Source organism: Typopeltis vanoorti, chromosome 2 (genome assembly GCF_054136105.1).
Source record: "Typopeltis vanoorti isolate ZY-2024b chromosome 2, IOZ_Tvanoo_1.0, whole genome shotgun sequence".
In the NCBI taxonomy this organism is placed as follows: Eukaryota; Metazoa; Arthropoda; class Arachnida; order Uropygi; family Thelyphonidae; genus Typopeltis; species Typopeltis vanoorti.
The window spans coordinates 59,302,668-59,317,876 of record NC_143550.1 but is presented as its reverse complement, the minus strand read 5'-3'; the positions used below and the strand labels follow the sequence as shown (position 1 = coordinate 59,317,876).

Here is a 15,209-nt window from a genome sequence, read left to right as displayed (position 1 = left end):
TGTTGCAATCTCGCTCCCACTGCGCCGGCCGGCAGGAACCACCAACATCCGTTTATTCGTAAATACGTCATTTTGGCCTACTTGATTGGCCTCAGTAACTATTTTCATGACCTTACTCCATCTTACAGGTCCTATTCATGGACCTGTAAGATGGAGGTACTGATCCCACGATTCATTCTTAATTGCGTTGTCATTACCTCCATGTCTTTTGTCATGGAGGTAATCCAAGTTAACCGAATTAAATATTACCCATACAATGATGTTTTATATTTTTCTGTCGACCCCCAATCGACCCCTGAGCCTGAATCGACCCCTTTGGTGACCACTGTATTAGAGGGAGATGTGACATCATGATCATAATCACATCCTCTGATGTTATGATCAAACTCTCAATCATCATATGCCATCATTACATACTGCCTCATAGTGAGTTATATCTCAAGAACTCACTAACTCAAGTTTCCTATACATTTCCCTCTACTGCCTCAAACCTCTCTTGATTTAATAACATTCTGTATAATTTTTACACTTAGAAAAGTATTTAATGCTTATTAAACATTGTATTTATTAGTACTAATCTTAAAGTAAAATATAAATTTTAGTTTAAATTTTAAAACCAAAACTTTATCTCAAAAATTGGAAAAGCATTTTAAAAAAAAAAGAAGAAAAAAAAATGCAGGGGATACAAAGAAATGTGCATGTCCTTACAGATGATAAAATTACAAGCATTAAAATAACATAAATGGCTATGGCTTCATTCATAACATTTTGTTGGTGTTATAGAAAATTGGAGAAAGTTATTATGGAGAGCTTATATTATTATTATTATTATTATTATTATTATTATTATTATTATTACCCAAGACCTCATGGAGTCAAAGACTCATCTCTGGGAGGTCCTTTTATCTCTCACACACACACACACACACACACACACACACACACACACACACACACCTCATCATACCATGTCTTAAACACACTCAAACTCCTTGCAGACACCACACTCTCAGGCAAGGCATTCCAATCATTCACAACCCTGCACGAAAAAAACCTGCCTCTCATTCCCCTACTCACACCCTCTTTATACAGTTTCCAGGGATGACTTCTGGTTCTTCCCTGATCTCCCACTATTCTCTGTAGAACTTCTCCACCATTGATCTTATAACAACCCCTTACCAACTTGTAGGTCTCTATCATATCTCCCCTCTTCATTCATAACATTTTGTAGGTGTTATAGAAAATTGGAGAAAGTTATTATGGAGAGCTTATTATATTATTATTATTATTATTACCCAAGACCTCATGGAGTCAAAGACTCATCTGGGAGGTCCTTTTATCACACACACATCTCATCATACCGTGTCTTAAACACACTCAAACTCCTTGCAGACACCACACTCTCAGGCAAAGCATTCCAATCATTCACAACTCTGCACGAAAAAAACCTGCCTCGCATCCCCATTTCCGTGCCCAATCACTCAATTTATTCAAGTCTTCTTGTAAGGCCACAACATCTTCACTACTCTTTATGGTTCGTCCCAACTTTGCATCATCTGCAAACAACTGAATATCTCCATCCAAATCTTCACCAATATCATTAATATACAAGTTAAATAGTAATGGCCCTAAAACAGACCCCTGAGGCATTCCACTAGTGACTTTCCTTTTCCTGGATATCACACCCCCCATACACAACTTGTTGATACCTATCAGATAGCCAGTCTCCAATGCACTAATCTAATATCTAATCCCATCTGCTCTAGTTTGACTGTCAACTTATCATGAGGTACTCTATCAAAAGCTTTTGCAAAATCCAAGTATATTACTGTGTATCCTTCTCCTCTGTCCAAGGAAGCAGTCACTTTATTGTAATAAGTAAGTAGATTACTAAAACATGACCTCCCTTTAGCAAATCCATGCTGTCCATCAAAGATTATACCATTGTTGTCAACCCAACTCTGGATCCTAGTTCTCACAAGCTTCTCCAACAACTTCACCACAACACCTGACACACAGATAGGCCTATAGTTTGATGCTTGAGTTCGATCACCTCCTTTATGAAGTGGCACAATCTTGCCCTCCTTCCACTCTTTAGGAACTTGACCAAGTGCAAGACTCATATTAAAAAAATATGCCAAGGCAGGTACCAACTCCCTGGCACATTCCTTCAGAATATGTGGTGATATATTATCAAGTCCCACAGCCTTATTTACATCTAGTTTACTCAACTCCCCAAACACCTCTTGCTCACTTACAGTCAGTCGCTCATCCCCATCATCAACTGCTCTCAATCTCTCCATGAAGTCACAATTCACAAGATTGAAAGATCTTTATGAACTGCTCATTAAGTATCTCCACCACACATTCTGCAACAGCTGTCTTTATACCATTTCCTCCAATCATTGTCATCCTTCCATAATCATTCTTTCTTTTGCTGGCTACATATCGAAAGAACTCCCTAGGATTCTTTTTGGCTTCATTAGCTAACTGCTGTTCATACCTCTCTTTAGCTACTCTCACCAATCAAGTCATCCTCCTTGCCTGGTCTTTGTAGACCTCATGAAATTGGTTACTTCCACTTCTCTTATGCTGCCCCCACAATGCCCTTTTTCTCTGTATCACATGCTTAATCTCTTTATTCATCCATATCACACCTACCTTATTTAACCTTCTCACCCTTGGAATACATTTAGACATTTGCATCTACTAAATAGTTTTTGAAAATCCCCCAAGCTGCATTGATCTCTTTTCCAGCCAACTCCTCATTCCATGCTCCACCTGCAAGCTGTCTCCTGAGCTCTTCATAATCACCCCCCCCCCCCTTGTAGTTCCACATATACCCTTTTTTCACAGGGATCCTTGCACTGCTGGCAACCACCCAGGTAATCACCTCATGGTCACTTTCACCAATTGGTGGATGATTTATAATTACATCCTCTGATGAGATGACCTAATCCAAGACCCTTAATCCTCATGTGCCCTCTGTTACATACTATCTGAGGTAGTTATCCCTCAAAAACTCAAGAAACTCATTTTCTTTACTTCCAGTTGCTATCTCTTCATTCCAGTCTATATTGCCATAATTAAAATCACCCATAATGATCACCCTTTTCTTATTTGCTTGGCTTATTTGACTATACATTTCACTATCACCACCAACCATATTACTAGGTGTATAACAACATCCCACCAAGTATTTGATTCTATTCACCTCTATCTCACACCATACTGCCTCAGAACCACGGGCCCTATTTCCCTCTTGCATCTCTACCTTGTATGGTCATAACTCTTTCTCTATCATCAATAGCACCCCCCTCCCTTTTTACCCCTTCTATCCTCATGAAACATATCATACCTTCCATCTCTATTCCTGTCAGGATGTCGTCCTCATCTAACCATGTCTCACTTATTCCGACAATCTTTGGGTGAACAGACGCAATTAGTGCAACCATTTCATCCGCCTTGTTTCTTATACTTCTAGCAGTGGTATACAAACACAACAGCTCATTTCTGGATCTACAGCTAGTTCCACTGATACCACTCACTCGATCTAACAGATAAGCTTAGGTGTTCATGGTTATTCACGACTTATTTTTCACGGTATTAACGACACCACAAACACTTTTAACAACAAAGATGTTTTATTAACGCTTATATTTCGCTGATTTTCAACTCAGCATCATCAGAGCACAACACACATGTAAACGCGACAGTGAGTGAGTGAGTGAAACAATATAATTGCAAAAGACAAAAGATCTAAAGTCCTATTTTTGGCACCCTCTAACGAAAAAAAAAAAAAAAACAGCAGTTATCCAGGAGTTTTTCTTAGGATAACCGTCTCCCAAATTTTTGGCAAATTAATGCAGCCATATTTGTTAAGGTTGGGAGAATTCTTCAAAGCCATTGCTGACTCAAAAAATAATCTTTCAGATCTATAACGACTCCTAAATAGCACATTTGTTTTCCTCCATCTAATCCTATGTGAAGGAGTGTCCAAAGTGTGGTCTGCCAGTCCCGACTCGCCATAGTAATAGTAGCAAATGTATCTTTCATGTTCTTCCAGGTGGATGTTCACTGATCTTCCTGTTTGCCCATAATAGGCCAAATCACAGTCACACGGAACTTCATACACTCCTGGGTGTGCTAAAGGGTGAAGTTTATCCTTAGGCGAGCGGATCAGAGTTGCCAGTTTGACATGAGGTTTGAAAGTGGTGCGAAGGCCATGTTTCAACAATACTTTGGCTATCTTTTCCGATGTACCTGTGATATAGGGAATAGAAATGATCACGTTGTATTCTTGTGTATTAGGGGAGGGCAGAGTAATGGGCCTATGTAGTATTTTATCTATTTTGTAGGGACTGTAGCCGTTGGCTAAGAACGTATGCCGCAGGTATTGGAGTTCAGTGGTCAGAGCTGTATCGTTAGAACAAATGACTCTGGCTCTGTGTGTAAGTGTTTTTAAAATGCCGTACTGTTGGACTGGATGATGATGTGATTGTTTATGTAGGTATCTTCCTGTGTGTGTGTAGGCTTTCTGTAAATAGAAAAAGATTGTGTACCATCTGAAAGGCGGGTGACTAATGTGTCAAGAAATGGTAAACAGTTATTTGATTCTTTTTCTACTGTGAAGTGAATTTTGGGGTGTTGGCTGTTTAGGTAGGTGACAAAAGCATCCAAAGTGTCTTGTCCATGGGGCCAGATGGCAAACACATCATCTACATAGCGTAACCACACTTGTGGCTTGTATGTAGCTGTGGTAAGTACTTTGTTTTCAAAGTGTTCCATGTAAAAATTTGCTAACAGGGGAGAGAGGGGGGAACCAATAGCAGTATCATTAATCTGTTTGTAGAATTTTTCCCCCCATGTAAAGTAACCTGCATTCATGGTAAATTGAAATAATTCAAAAATATCTGGGGGAAATTTAGATTTGATTAAATCAAGAGTGTCTATAAGTGGTACATTGGTAAATAAGGAGGTGACATCGAAACTAACCATTATGTCTGAATCTTTTAGGATTAGATTTTTAACCAGTGTTTTGAAATGGATTGAATTTTTTACAAAAGTAGAGGAGTTGCTAGTAAGGGGGAAAAGCGACTTGGCTAAATGCCGGGCCAGTTTATATGTGGGACTATCTATGCTATCAACTATGGGGTGTAGGGGAATATTAGTTTTGTGGATTTTTGGTAATCCATAAATACGGGGTGGTTTAACATGAATTGGTTTTATTTTCCTGATGATTTCTTTGGGCCATGATGTCACTTTTTTCAGTAATTTTCGGACTTTTTTCTTTTTTTTTTTTCTTTTTTCAGACTTTGGATGCTTTAGTCACCTACCTAAACAGCCAACACCCCAAAATTCACTTCACAGTAGAAAAAGAATCAAATAACTGCTTACCATTTCTTGACACATTAGTCACCCGCCTTTCAGATGGTGCACTATCTTTTTCTATTTACAGAAAGCCTACACACACAGGAAGATCCCTACATAAACAATCACATCATCATCCAGTCCAACAGTACGGCATTTTAAAAACACTTACACACAGAGCCAGAGCCATTTGTTCTAACGATACAGCTATGACCACTGAACTCCAATACCTGTGTCATACGTTCTTAGCCAATGGCTACAGTCCCTATAAAATAGATAAAATACTACATAGGCCCATTACTCTGCCCTCCCCTAATACACAAGAATACAACATGACCATTTCTATTCCCTATATCAGAGTTACATCGGAAAAGATAGCCAAAGTATTGTTGAAACATGGCCTTCGCACCACTTTCAAACCTCATGTCAAGCTGGCAACTCTAATCCGCTCACCTAAGGATAAACTTCACCCTTTAGCACACCCAGGAGTGTATGAAGTTCCGTTTGACTGTGATTTGGCCTATTATGGGCAAACAGGAAGATCAGTGAACATCCGCCTGGAAGAACATGAAAAATACATTCGCTACTATTACTATGGCAAGTCGGGACTGGCAGACCACGCTTTGGACACTCCTTCACACAGGATTAGATGGAGGAAAACGAATGTGCTATTTAGGAGTCATTATAGATCTGAAAGATTATTTTTTGAGTCAGCAATGGCTTTGAAGAATTCTCCCAACCTTAACAAATATGGTTGCATTAATTTGCCAAAAATTTGGGAGACGGTTATCCTAAGAAAAACTCCTGGATAACTGCTGTTTTTTTTTTTTTTTTCGTTAGAGGGTGCCAAAAATAGGACTTTAGATCTTTTGTCTTTTGCAATTATATCGTTTCACTCACTCACTGTCGCGTTTACATGTGTGTTGTGCTCTGATGATGCTGAGTTGAAAATCAGCGAAATATAAGCGTTAATAAAACATCTTTGTTGTTAAAAGTGTTTGTGCTGTTGTTAATAGCGTGAAAAATAAATCATGAATGAACCACTCACTCGATGTGATCTCTCCATGTTGGACTGGGGCCGTTTCCCTTTCTGCTTCTTCATTTTAGAACTGTTTTCAATTCCATCTGTTTCCTCTTGATCCTTGGTCATCCCATTTCTTTCCTGCCTACACATGCTCTCACCTCCTCTTGGAGCATCCATCTTTCTCACGCTATGTACCCCTGTCCACCCTGAGCCTCCCTGTTTCCCTGCTCCTCGTGCACACCCATTTTCTATACTCATACCACTCACTTCCCCATTCATATCCACTTCTTCAATCTCTCCTGTCTTACTCTCCTGCTCTTCCACATCACTCAATCTCTCCTGTCTTACTCTCCTGCCCTTCCACATCACTCCCCTCTTGATCTGATTCATTCTCTTTATTCACTTCTCTGCCTTCCAGCAGCAGTCTCTCCAAGCGACTCACACCATAACCACTCAAATGCAGTCCATCGCTTCCATACAGCATACTTCGACCCTCAAACTCATTCCACACATTAACAAACTGTACTCCCATCCCCTCACACATTTCAGCTAGAATATCATTCATAATCCTTGCTTTCTGCCTCATTTCACCACAATCATACCTAGGCAACACACTGACTACCCTTCCTGTCACACTATTCTCTTTTATCTTTCCAAGCAGCCTCCTGATGTTCATTCTGACATGCTCTTTGTTCTCTCTCAAATCATTTGTACCAATTAATGCTATTTACTCTTTTGCTCGTTCTCGCCTCATATCCAATGCCTCAATCATATACCTTGTGCATTTTATCCTCTAGCATACCTTTAATAATGGAGTCGCCATACAACGCCACTCGCTCATCTTTCGTTAACTCTTTCATGCCATCATGATTTATTTTAATAGTTTTGACCTGAATTCTCTTAATTTCATTCCGCATCCATTTCATTTCTTGCCTCATCCATTCCAATTCACTTTCCAAATCTCACGACACATTCTCTCTATCATTAAATCTTTCTAACTTTCTAACTCTCGACCCCCCCTCTTCTCACTTTCCCTCTCATTCATCCTTCTTTGTTTCCATACTTTCGGTCCAACATACATCCAACTTTCACTATCATTCTTCTCACTTTCACTCTCATTTATCTTTCTTTGTTTCCGTACTTTTGGACTAACATGCGTCCAACTATCGCTATCATTCTTCTCACTTTTACTCTCATTCCTCTTTCTTTGTTTCTGTACTTTCAGTCCAACATGCTTCCAACTTTCGCCATCATTCATTCTTTTTTCGCTATCATTTATTCTTTCGTTTTTTTCACTTGCGATTTCTGCGTCACGCCATTTCTACTTTCATTCGTTCTCTCAATTTTGTTTCTTTCCACCATTCTTGCCTCATTTTCGTCCCTTTACCTTTTAACATCCGTTACGGTTTTCAAATTGCTCTTTTTCTTTTTTCCTGATTTTTTAACATTTTTTTGCCTTTCTTTCTCACCATCCTTCTCTTTCAAACGTGCACTCGCGACACAATCGTTACTAACACTTTCTGTCATCAATTTCATATTTGCATTCATCAGTTCCTCATTCAGGTCACACTTTGCACACACCCTTCTTCCATCCGTGCTAAACATCCGGGAGTCCAAAGACTCATCGAAGGAGGACACTTGCTCTACAGTTCTGTCTACACCACTCAATCGACAAACCCAAAATTTCCTCTAGTCGGCGACTAGATTCGAAACAAAGTCTTCCTTCATGCAATTAAGCACTGTGGTATGCAAACGCCACATCCACTGAGCTACACAGGCTCTTATTATATTATAAAGTGCTAAATAAACAATTAAGTATGGCAGGAGAAATATATAACGTCCTATCTCATTAGATTAGTCAAAGAGTCTTTCAAACAAAGCTTCATTTTTAATTCTTCATATTACAGTACCCTAACACTAGGACAATAATTAGCACGTAAAACACACACATATAGTGTGCATACCATTGACATATACTTTACATGTCGAATCCTAACTAACACCTTCCCTAGGTATCCTATTCATCATTTGTTGATGTGACCAATGTTTGTTGAAGGACTTGGAGGGAAAGTATTTTGATATCTTGGGCACCTAACATCCATGCATCCTTATAGGAGTTTACACACCACACACCTCTATTTGAGATGGTTATAGCAAAAAAAAAAAAAAAAAAAAGCCAGCAGTGAGCCATATTCTTCTAAACAATGCCTTTAAATACCCAGATTAGAAGCACAATGATCTGTCTTATTTTTATTTGTTATATCTAGGTCTCAGTTCAATCCACAGACTTGGATATCCAAGATGACAACATTACATCTCTTAATGTCAGAAGATCAGGATTTTTTATGCCTACCCCTGAGTCCTGATATTTAGTTCCTTTCTCATTAACCATTGTTTCTGTTCTAGCTAGTTCTTTATGATGGTACATATTGCATCATGTCTTTTTTTTAACTCTAATGTTGTGGGCTCTAAAACAACATTGAGATATATGTCTCAAAGTCTCTCTGAACCCACATTCAGCTCTATATGAAGTATCTGTATTATGCGTACCACAAGCTATATGAGGAATTAGGTAGAAAGGAGGTAGGTGAGGAGTCTTGGTAGAAAGGCCATTTATCCTAGCCCTGACCAGATCTATATACTCTCATCCAGGCAACATTCTTGTTCCTTTATCTACTCAAAATGTTGAGACAAAACCCTCTCCAAACCACTGAACTGCTTCCTATTGACTGTAAGATATAGAAGTCTTTCCCATCTCTTCCTTTCAAGAAAGTCGGAAACAGTGTGCATTCCATTATCAAATATCCAACATAGAGTTTTAGTTAATTCACATTGAATTGACTAATGAATTGATAAATAATGATAAGGGATCTCCTTAGAGAAAAATGTAAGAAAGCAAAGCACAGTGTAAAACTACTAAACAAAAGTCATGGGAGGACCATAGATAAATATATCAGGAAGGTGGCAAAATATTCTCAAGACCATTGAAAAAGCTTAGAAATGGAGGGGAAAAAGTACTGTAAAAGGAATCAGAGATGATAAAGGTGATATGGAAACTGAAGATAAAGATATTATAGAATATTATTATTATTATTATTATTATTATTATTATAATATTCGAGATGTTTAGAATAATTACTTTGGAAGACTGCTAAATGAAACAAGCAGTGCCAGCATGGTGGTAGAAAACTCCCAGCAGGAATATATATCCATACTTGAAATAGAAAAAGTCATCAAAAACCTGAAATGTGGAAAGGCTGGAGTAGATGAAATCTAGCCAGAAATGCTCACATATGGAGGTATAAAAGTTTTACAAGTGGCTGCATTGTATAATTCAGAAGGCCTGGTCAGAGGGTCAAATTCCAGATAATTGGAGCAGAGCTCTCATAGTACCCATCTATAAAAAGAGAAATAAAACTAAATGTTAGAATTACAGAGGTATTTCCCTACTGAGTGTTCCTGGCAAAATCTATGCAAGTATACTTGAGAAACGATTGAGAAGAATTGTGGAAGAAAAGCTTGATGAAGAACAAGCTGGATTCAGGCCAAATAGAGGCTGTCAGGATCAGATCTTCACTTTACGACAAATAGTCAAGAAAGCATGGAAATATAACAAAGATCTGTATTTAAGTTTTGTCGATTTGGAAAAGGCATATGACAAGGTGCCAAGAGAGAAGCTATTCAATACGCTACAGTTATATGGTGTCAATGGGGAATTATATCAAGCAATACTTAGTCTTTATTTGAGTTGTAAGTCAGCAGTTAGAATTGAAGGAAGTACAGGAAGATGGTTTAATGTTAAATCTGGTGTGAGACAGGATGTACATTATCCCCTCTGTTATTCATTATCTATATGGATCACATTATGAAGGAAAGTGGTATTAAATCTGATATCAAAATTGGCAATGTTAATCTTAGCTCTTTACTTTATGCAGATGATATTATACTTCTGAATAAATCCAGCACAAGTCTGCAAGATTCCCAGACTAAATTGAATAATTGTTGTAATAAATTTGGTATGAAAATACCTACACAATTAGAAGATACAGCAGGTAGAGACAATGATGATATAGACAGTGATGGTGCTCCTTTTAGTACTATCCTAAGTGAGGATATTATAAAATTCCTTTATAATTGTTTCTGTTGTACTGAGCAAGAAAAACTTATCAGGGATGCTAACCCTGATACAAGAAAATAGCCTGTACCATTGGTTGGCCAAAGCCAGACAGTCCATCCCATGAGACGGGTGGTGCTCTGCACTTGTCAAGCCTCAAGGACAGTAGGAGTGACTTAGCAGACTCTGCACAGAATTCTTGTTTTTTCTGCTTGACCTGGCTTAGAAATTCTAGGAAAGGGATAAAACCATTATATTACTCCATCCAGATTTCAGTTGATCTGCCACTTTGATCATAATAACGATATAGGATAGATGTTAATTCTGGAGCACAAGCTTTTAGTACAACTGAAGGCATACCATCTGGTCTGGAAGATTTGTTAATATCAAGGCTATTTAAGTATTTTTCTGACATCCTTCTAATGAAAGATCAGGTCATACTGAAGGATCATTTATGGATAGTAGGGGGAGATTTGCCATGATTGTCTAAACAAGAGTAGGAAACGACTGATTTCAAGAAGTCTGCTTTTATCTGTAGGATATGTTACCATTGCTATCAGCATCAGAGAAAGAGAGATGGAAACATATGAGGGCCCAGGTTTTGCCCAACAGCTTTGGCAAAGGACCAGAGAGCTTGAGTGCCATTTGAGGAGGAGGCAAGTTTAGTGCATTTGGCCCATACAAAGTCCTTTTTTGATTTGCTGATTTTTTTTTTTTTTTTTTTTTTTTTTTTTTTTGTAGTTATGAGCTGCAGTGTAAGCTAGGTGAGAGGATTTAGCCTTGCCCCCATTGGGCATATACTTAACACGTTAACTGCTGCAATACTAATTTTTTTTCCATCTTCACAGGCCACTGGGAATAATAACAAGTTAACCTGTGAAACAGATATGTATCACATGGCTCTAGCAGAAAATGTATGTGTGAGGCACACTTGTTGCACATGGCGGTCAAAGTGTTAATTTTGATCTGGGACAGCTTTGGCACAATTTTTGGAAAACCAAGGCTTGAATAAGGATTGGAGGTTTTGAGTGGAATGGAGTAATAAAGGCATTCATCCCAGTTACAATAATTTCAGTTATTGGATCTGAGCAAATGCTTGGATCTGAGCAGTTACAATAATTTCAGTTATTGGATCTGAGCAGAAACAATAATCTGATCATGGAAAAGAGCCATAGAAATCCTAAATCCTGAAGATCATCCTAATTGGTATCATTGTAGTGCTACAGAATGTGAGGCTGAGATCAGCTTGGAGAAGAATGATCTGTAGAAAAATAAACATAGACAAGGTTATGGTCAGAGTTGCTAAGAGGAGAGCTAATATTGTATCTGGAGGAAGAGCTAGTTAAGAAAAGGTCCAGGCTGTTATGAGAATGATGAGGATTATCTAATTCTGTATGTAGGTTAGCAGTTAGCATTAATCATTACTGACAGCAAACAATTCACCTTCTCTTCCAGCTCAGTCTGTAAAGTTAGAGAAGGGGCAACATTTGGAATTAACAACATTAAACTTCAGAGATTTTTTTCTTTATTTCTTACTCCTCCTCTTCTACCTTTTATGGTGTTGATATTTTTATTCTTGCAACTGCAGTCGTCTCAATGATAAAGTGGTTGGCCCCATGCCTCAACTTTCAGAGATATAATCTGATAATCTTACTCTAGAGACCAAACTTTTTAAAGCCACTCCAGAGTGAACTCACACAATGCATTGAAATTCATCTCTAACCTGAAGATAATCATAAACATAATTGTTCATGGATTCATACCCACAGCCTATTTGGTTGGAGAGCAAGTATGCTAACAGCTCTTCCTACAAGGCTGGAAAATGTTTTAGTAACCTATGTACTCTGTAGACTACAAAAAATTGTGAATTTTTGCATCACATCAGTAAGTAAAATCTGCACAAGTTTTTAATGTTAATTATTGAATATATATGAATATATAATTTTATTAGTGTTAATTCTGCTGAACAAACCAAGTGTGCATGCAATTTTATTATTAGTAGTAATTCTGATAGATTATTTTAATCAATAATTTTTCTTTTGAGAAACAGTTTCATATGATTGGTTATTACTGAGTCCTTGTTTCATGTACATAATTAGCCTTCACCACCTGGAAGTCCAGTGTCTTCAAACGCTTCCTCAGAGTCTGAAGTAGCTTCTTCTGTTGCTTCTAACTGTCATTGTGTGAGGGCTAACTCCGCAGGAGATTACTATAGTGCTGATTCAGTTGTAGGTGGCTTGCAGGGACAGTGGGTTCCAACATCAGAATGGGTATTGTCATGGAAACAAAAACTTCCATTTCATACTATAATGAGGTTGCTGCAGGTACTAGTCCCTCAAGTTGAAAAGATTTGTATTGATAAGTGAGTATTATAAATAAACTAAAAGATTAGTTTATTTGTATATAAAATATATTTCAGATTTCGGATTAAAATACTGTATAAGTGTTTCTATACATGTAGTAAAATATAATTAAGTATTGATAACAGTAATTATTAAAAATTAATTATATGAAATATTCACTGAAAATTTTTTATGTCGATGCCTTTCTGAATAATCTCTTATATATTTTTTTTTAAATCTTAGTTTATTATATGTTTATCAAAAAGAGGAGTATGGAAAAAAAAGTAGTTTATTTATTTTACCTACTGTATTTCTTTAGCTATGATTCCTGGTAGTTAATCTTTTAAGTTTTTGGTAATTAATTTCTACTCTACTGAACTTTAATTTCTACTGAAATTAAAGTTCAGTAGAGTAGAAAAATGTGAAGCTTAATTTTGTACTGTGCATTCCTGTTTTTTTTTAGGGGTCTTACTGATGAAAGTGAGATTCTGAAGTTCCTTCAGCATGGCACACTTGTTGGTCTATTGCCTGTACCTCATCCCATTTTGATCCGCAAATACCAAGCCAATAGTGGTACAACCATGTGGTTTCGTATTTATATGTGGGGTGTCATTTACTTACGGTAAGCAGAAAGAAAAAAAAAAAGTATAAAACCTAAGTTACCAGAGAGATTTTGCAGCTAACTGCAAATAGCAACATTTGTTTTATTCTTTATATAAAATTTCTTCTTATTACTTTTTATTTTGACAGAAGCTTTACTTTGACAACATATCAACTATAATTCTCCACTGGAATACATAACTATCCTCCAATATATTTTGGGGTGCAAAAATAAATCTATGGTATGAAAGCACGAACTTTAATATGGTGTGACTGCCTCGAGTTGTATGGGGGAGGTCTGGAAAGTTCTGATAAACACCTAGAATAAAAATTATATTAAAGCAACTGATATAACCACTAGAAAGAACATACGAGGATATAAGAATATAAGAACATAAGTTACCTTCATAACTCTATTCTTCCTTGTGGATATATCAGTTGCTTTAATCATTTTTGTCTGGGTGTTTATCGGAACTTTCAAGACACCCCTCATAGTACTATAGCTGAAACATTTCTGCAAGAGTACATTTTCGGTAAGATATTAAGATGATTATGTTGCTTATAGATATGTTTAGAGTTTTACAGTTAAAGAACACGTTTAAATTTATGAAAATAACTGGTTTTCATAAATTTATTTGGTTCTTCATTGATGGCACTAGGATGTTTTTAAAATATTATGTTTATATTTATTTATTTCTCTAAAGGCTTCTGCAGATTTTTAAAATTCTCTTTTTCTCTATTGTTTATATAAACATCCAGGTAGAAACTTATTCTTCCTCCCATGAACTATATGAATTGTAACAGTAATATAGTTAGTTAGATCAGACCTATTTCTATGAAATTTATATAATCTTTATGTTCTTTTATTTATCTGATCTACTTTGAGTATGGTATGATACTTTCATTTGATATAATATTTTATAAATATTCGAATGGAAGATTAGTGCCGGTAGACATTTCAAAATGATTTCAAAAAGTGATTTTCAGTTAACCCGAAGAGGCTGATGATGATGAGAGTGATAAGCCAACTGCTGGTAAAATAGCTGGCATGAAAATCAATGAGAAAAAATGCATCTGACAAGATGGAAAGAGTGAATGGCAGTAAGAAAGTGATTCAAGAGACATGAAAGCAGAGTTAGTGAAGATAGGCAAAAGATGAAGCATATGCAAAGTGAAATGGGAACAATTATAGATATGCATGAAAGAGTGAGGAAGAATGGAATTAAGGATGACCATGTTAAAGAGGTACAAATGATTCAAGAGTGGCAGTATGAAGATTCAGTTATTAGCGGTATGACGAATGACATGCACAAGGTTTATTTTCCTGGAGGCAGAATGAGCAGAGATTGAGGTGTTGGATATAAAGGTAAGTGAGCAAAACAAACTGCAAATGGTAGTAGACATGAATGATTTCATTGGGAACTAAGGAAATATGAGAATGGAATCATGAGGTTGTTGAGGAGAGTAAATGATAACAGCCAGCGTGGTTGGCCGAGTGGGTTAGCTTATCCACTCTCCAGCCAAAGGGCTGCAGGCTTGAATCCTGCCTTGGGCATGGATGTTTGTGATTGTCTGTGGAAATAGTAGTGGTGGTGGTTGGCGGTAGATGGCGTTGGTGTAGTTGCAGTCAGTTGGTGGATTGAGTGGTGGAGACAGAGTTGTAGAGCAGGTGCCCTCCCTCGATGAGTCTTTGGATTCCCTGGAGGTGTCAAATAATAATAATAACAGGAAAGAAAAAATAGTCATGAATAGTAGCTAG

The 15,209-nt window shown here is 37.2% G+C and overlaps 1 protein-coding gene across 1 annotated transcript in view; it reads left to right on the top strand.

The window, feature by feature from the left end:
* Window positions 1-15,209, top strand: part of LOC150109067 (protein HID1) — a 423,878-nt gene that overhangs the window by 393,899 nt on the left and 14,770 nt on the right. The window contains exons 17-18 of the mRNA XM_090405286.1: window positions 12,608-12,870; window positions 13,314-13,472. Of these exons, the coding sequence (XP_090261412.1) occupies window positions 12,608-12,870; window positions 13,314-13,472 (422 nt within the window). The remainder of the gene's footprint in view (window positions 1-12,607; window positions 12,871-13,313; window positions 13,473-15,209) is intronic.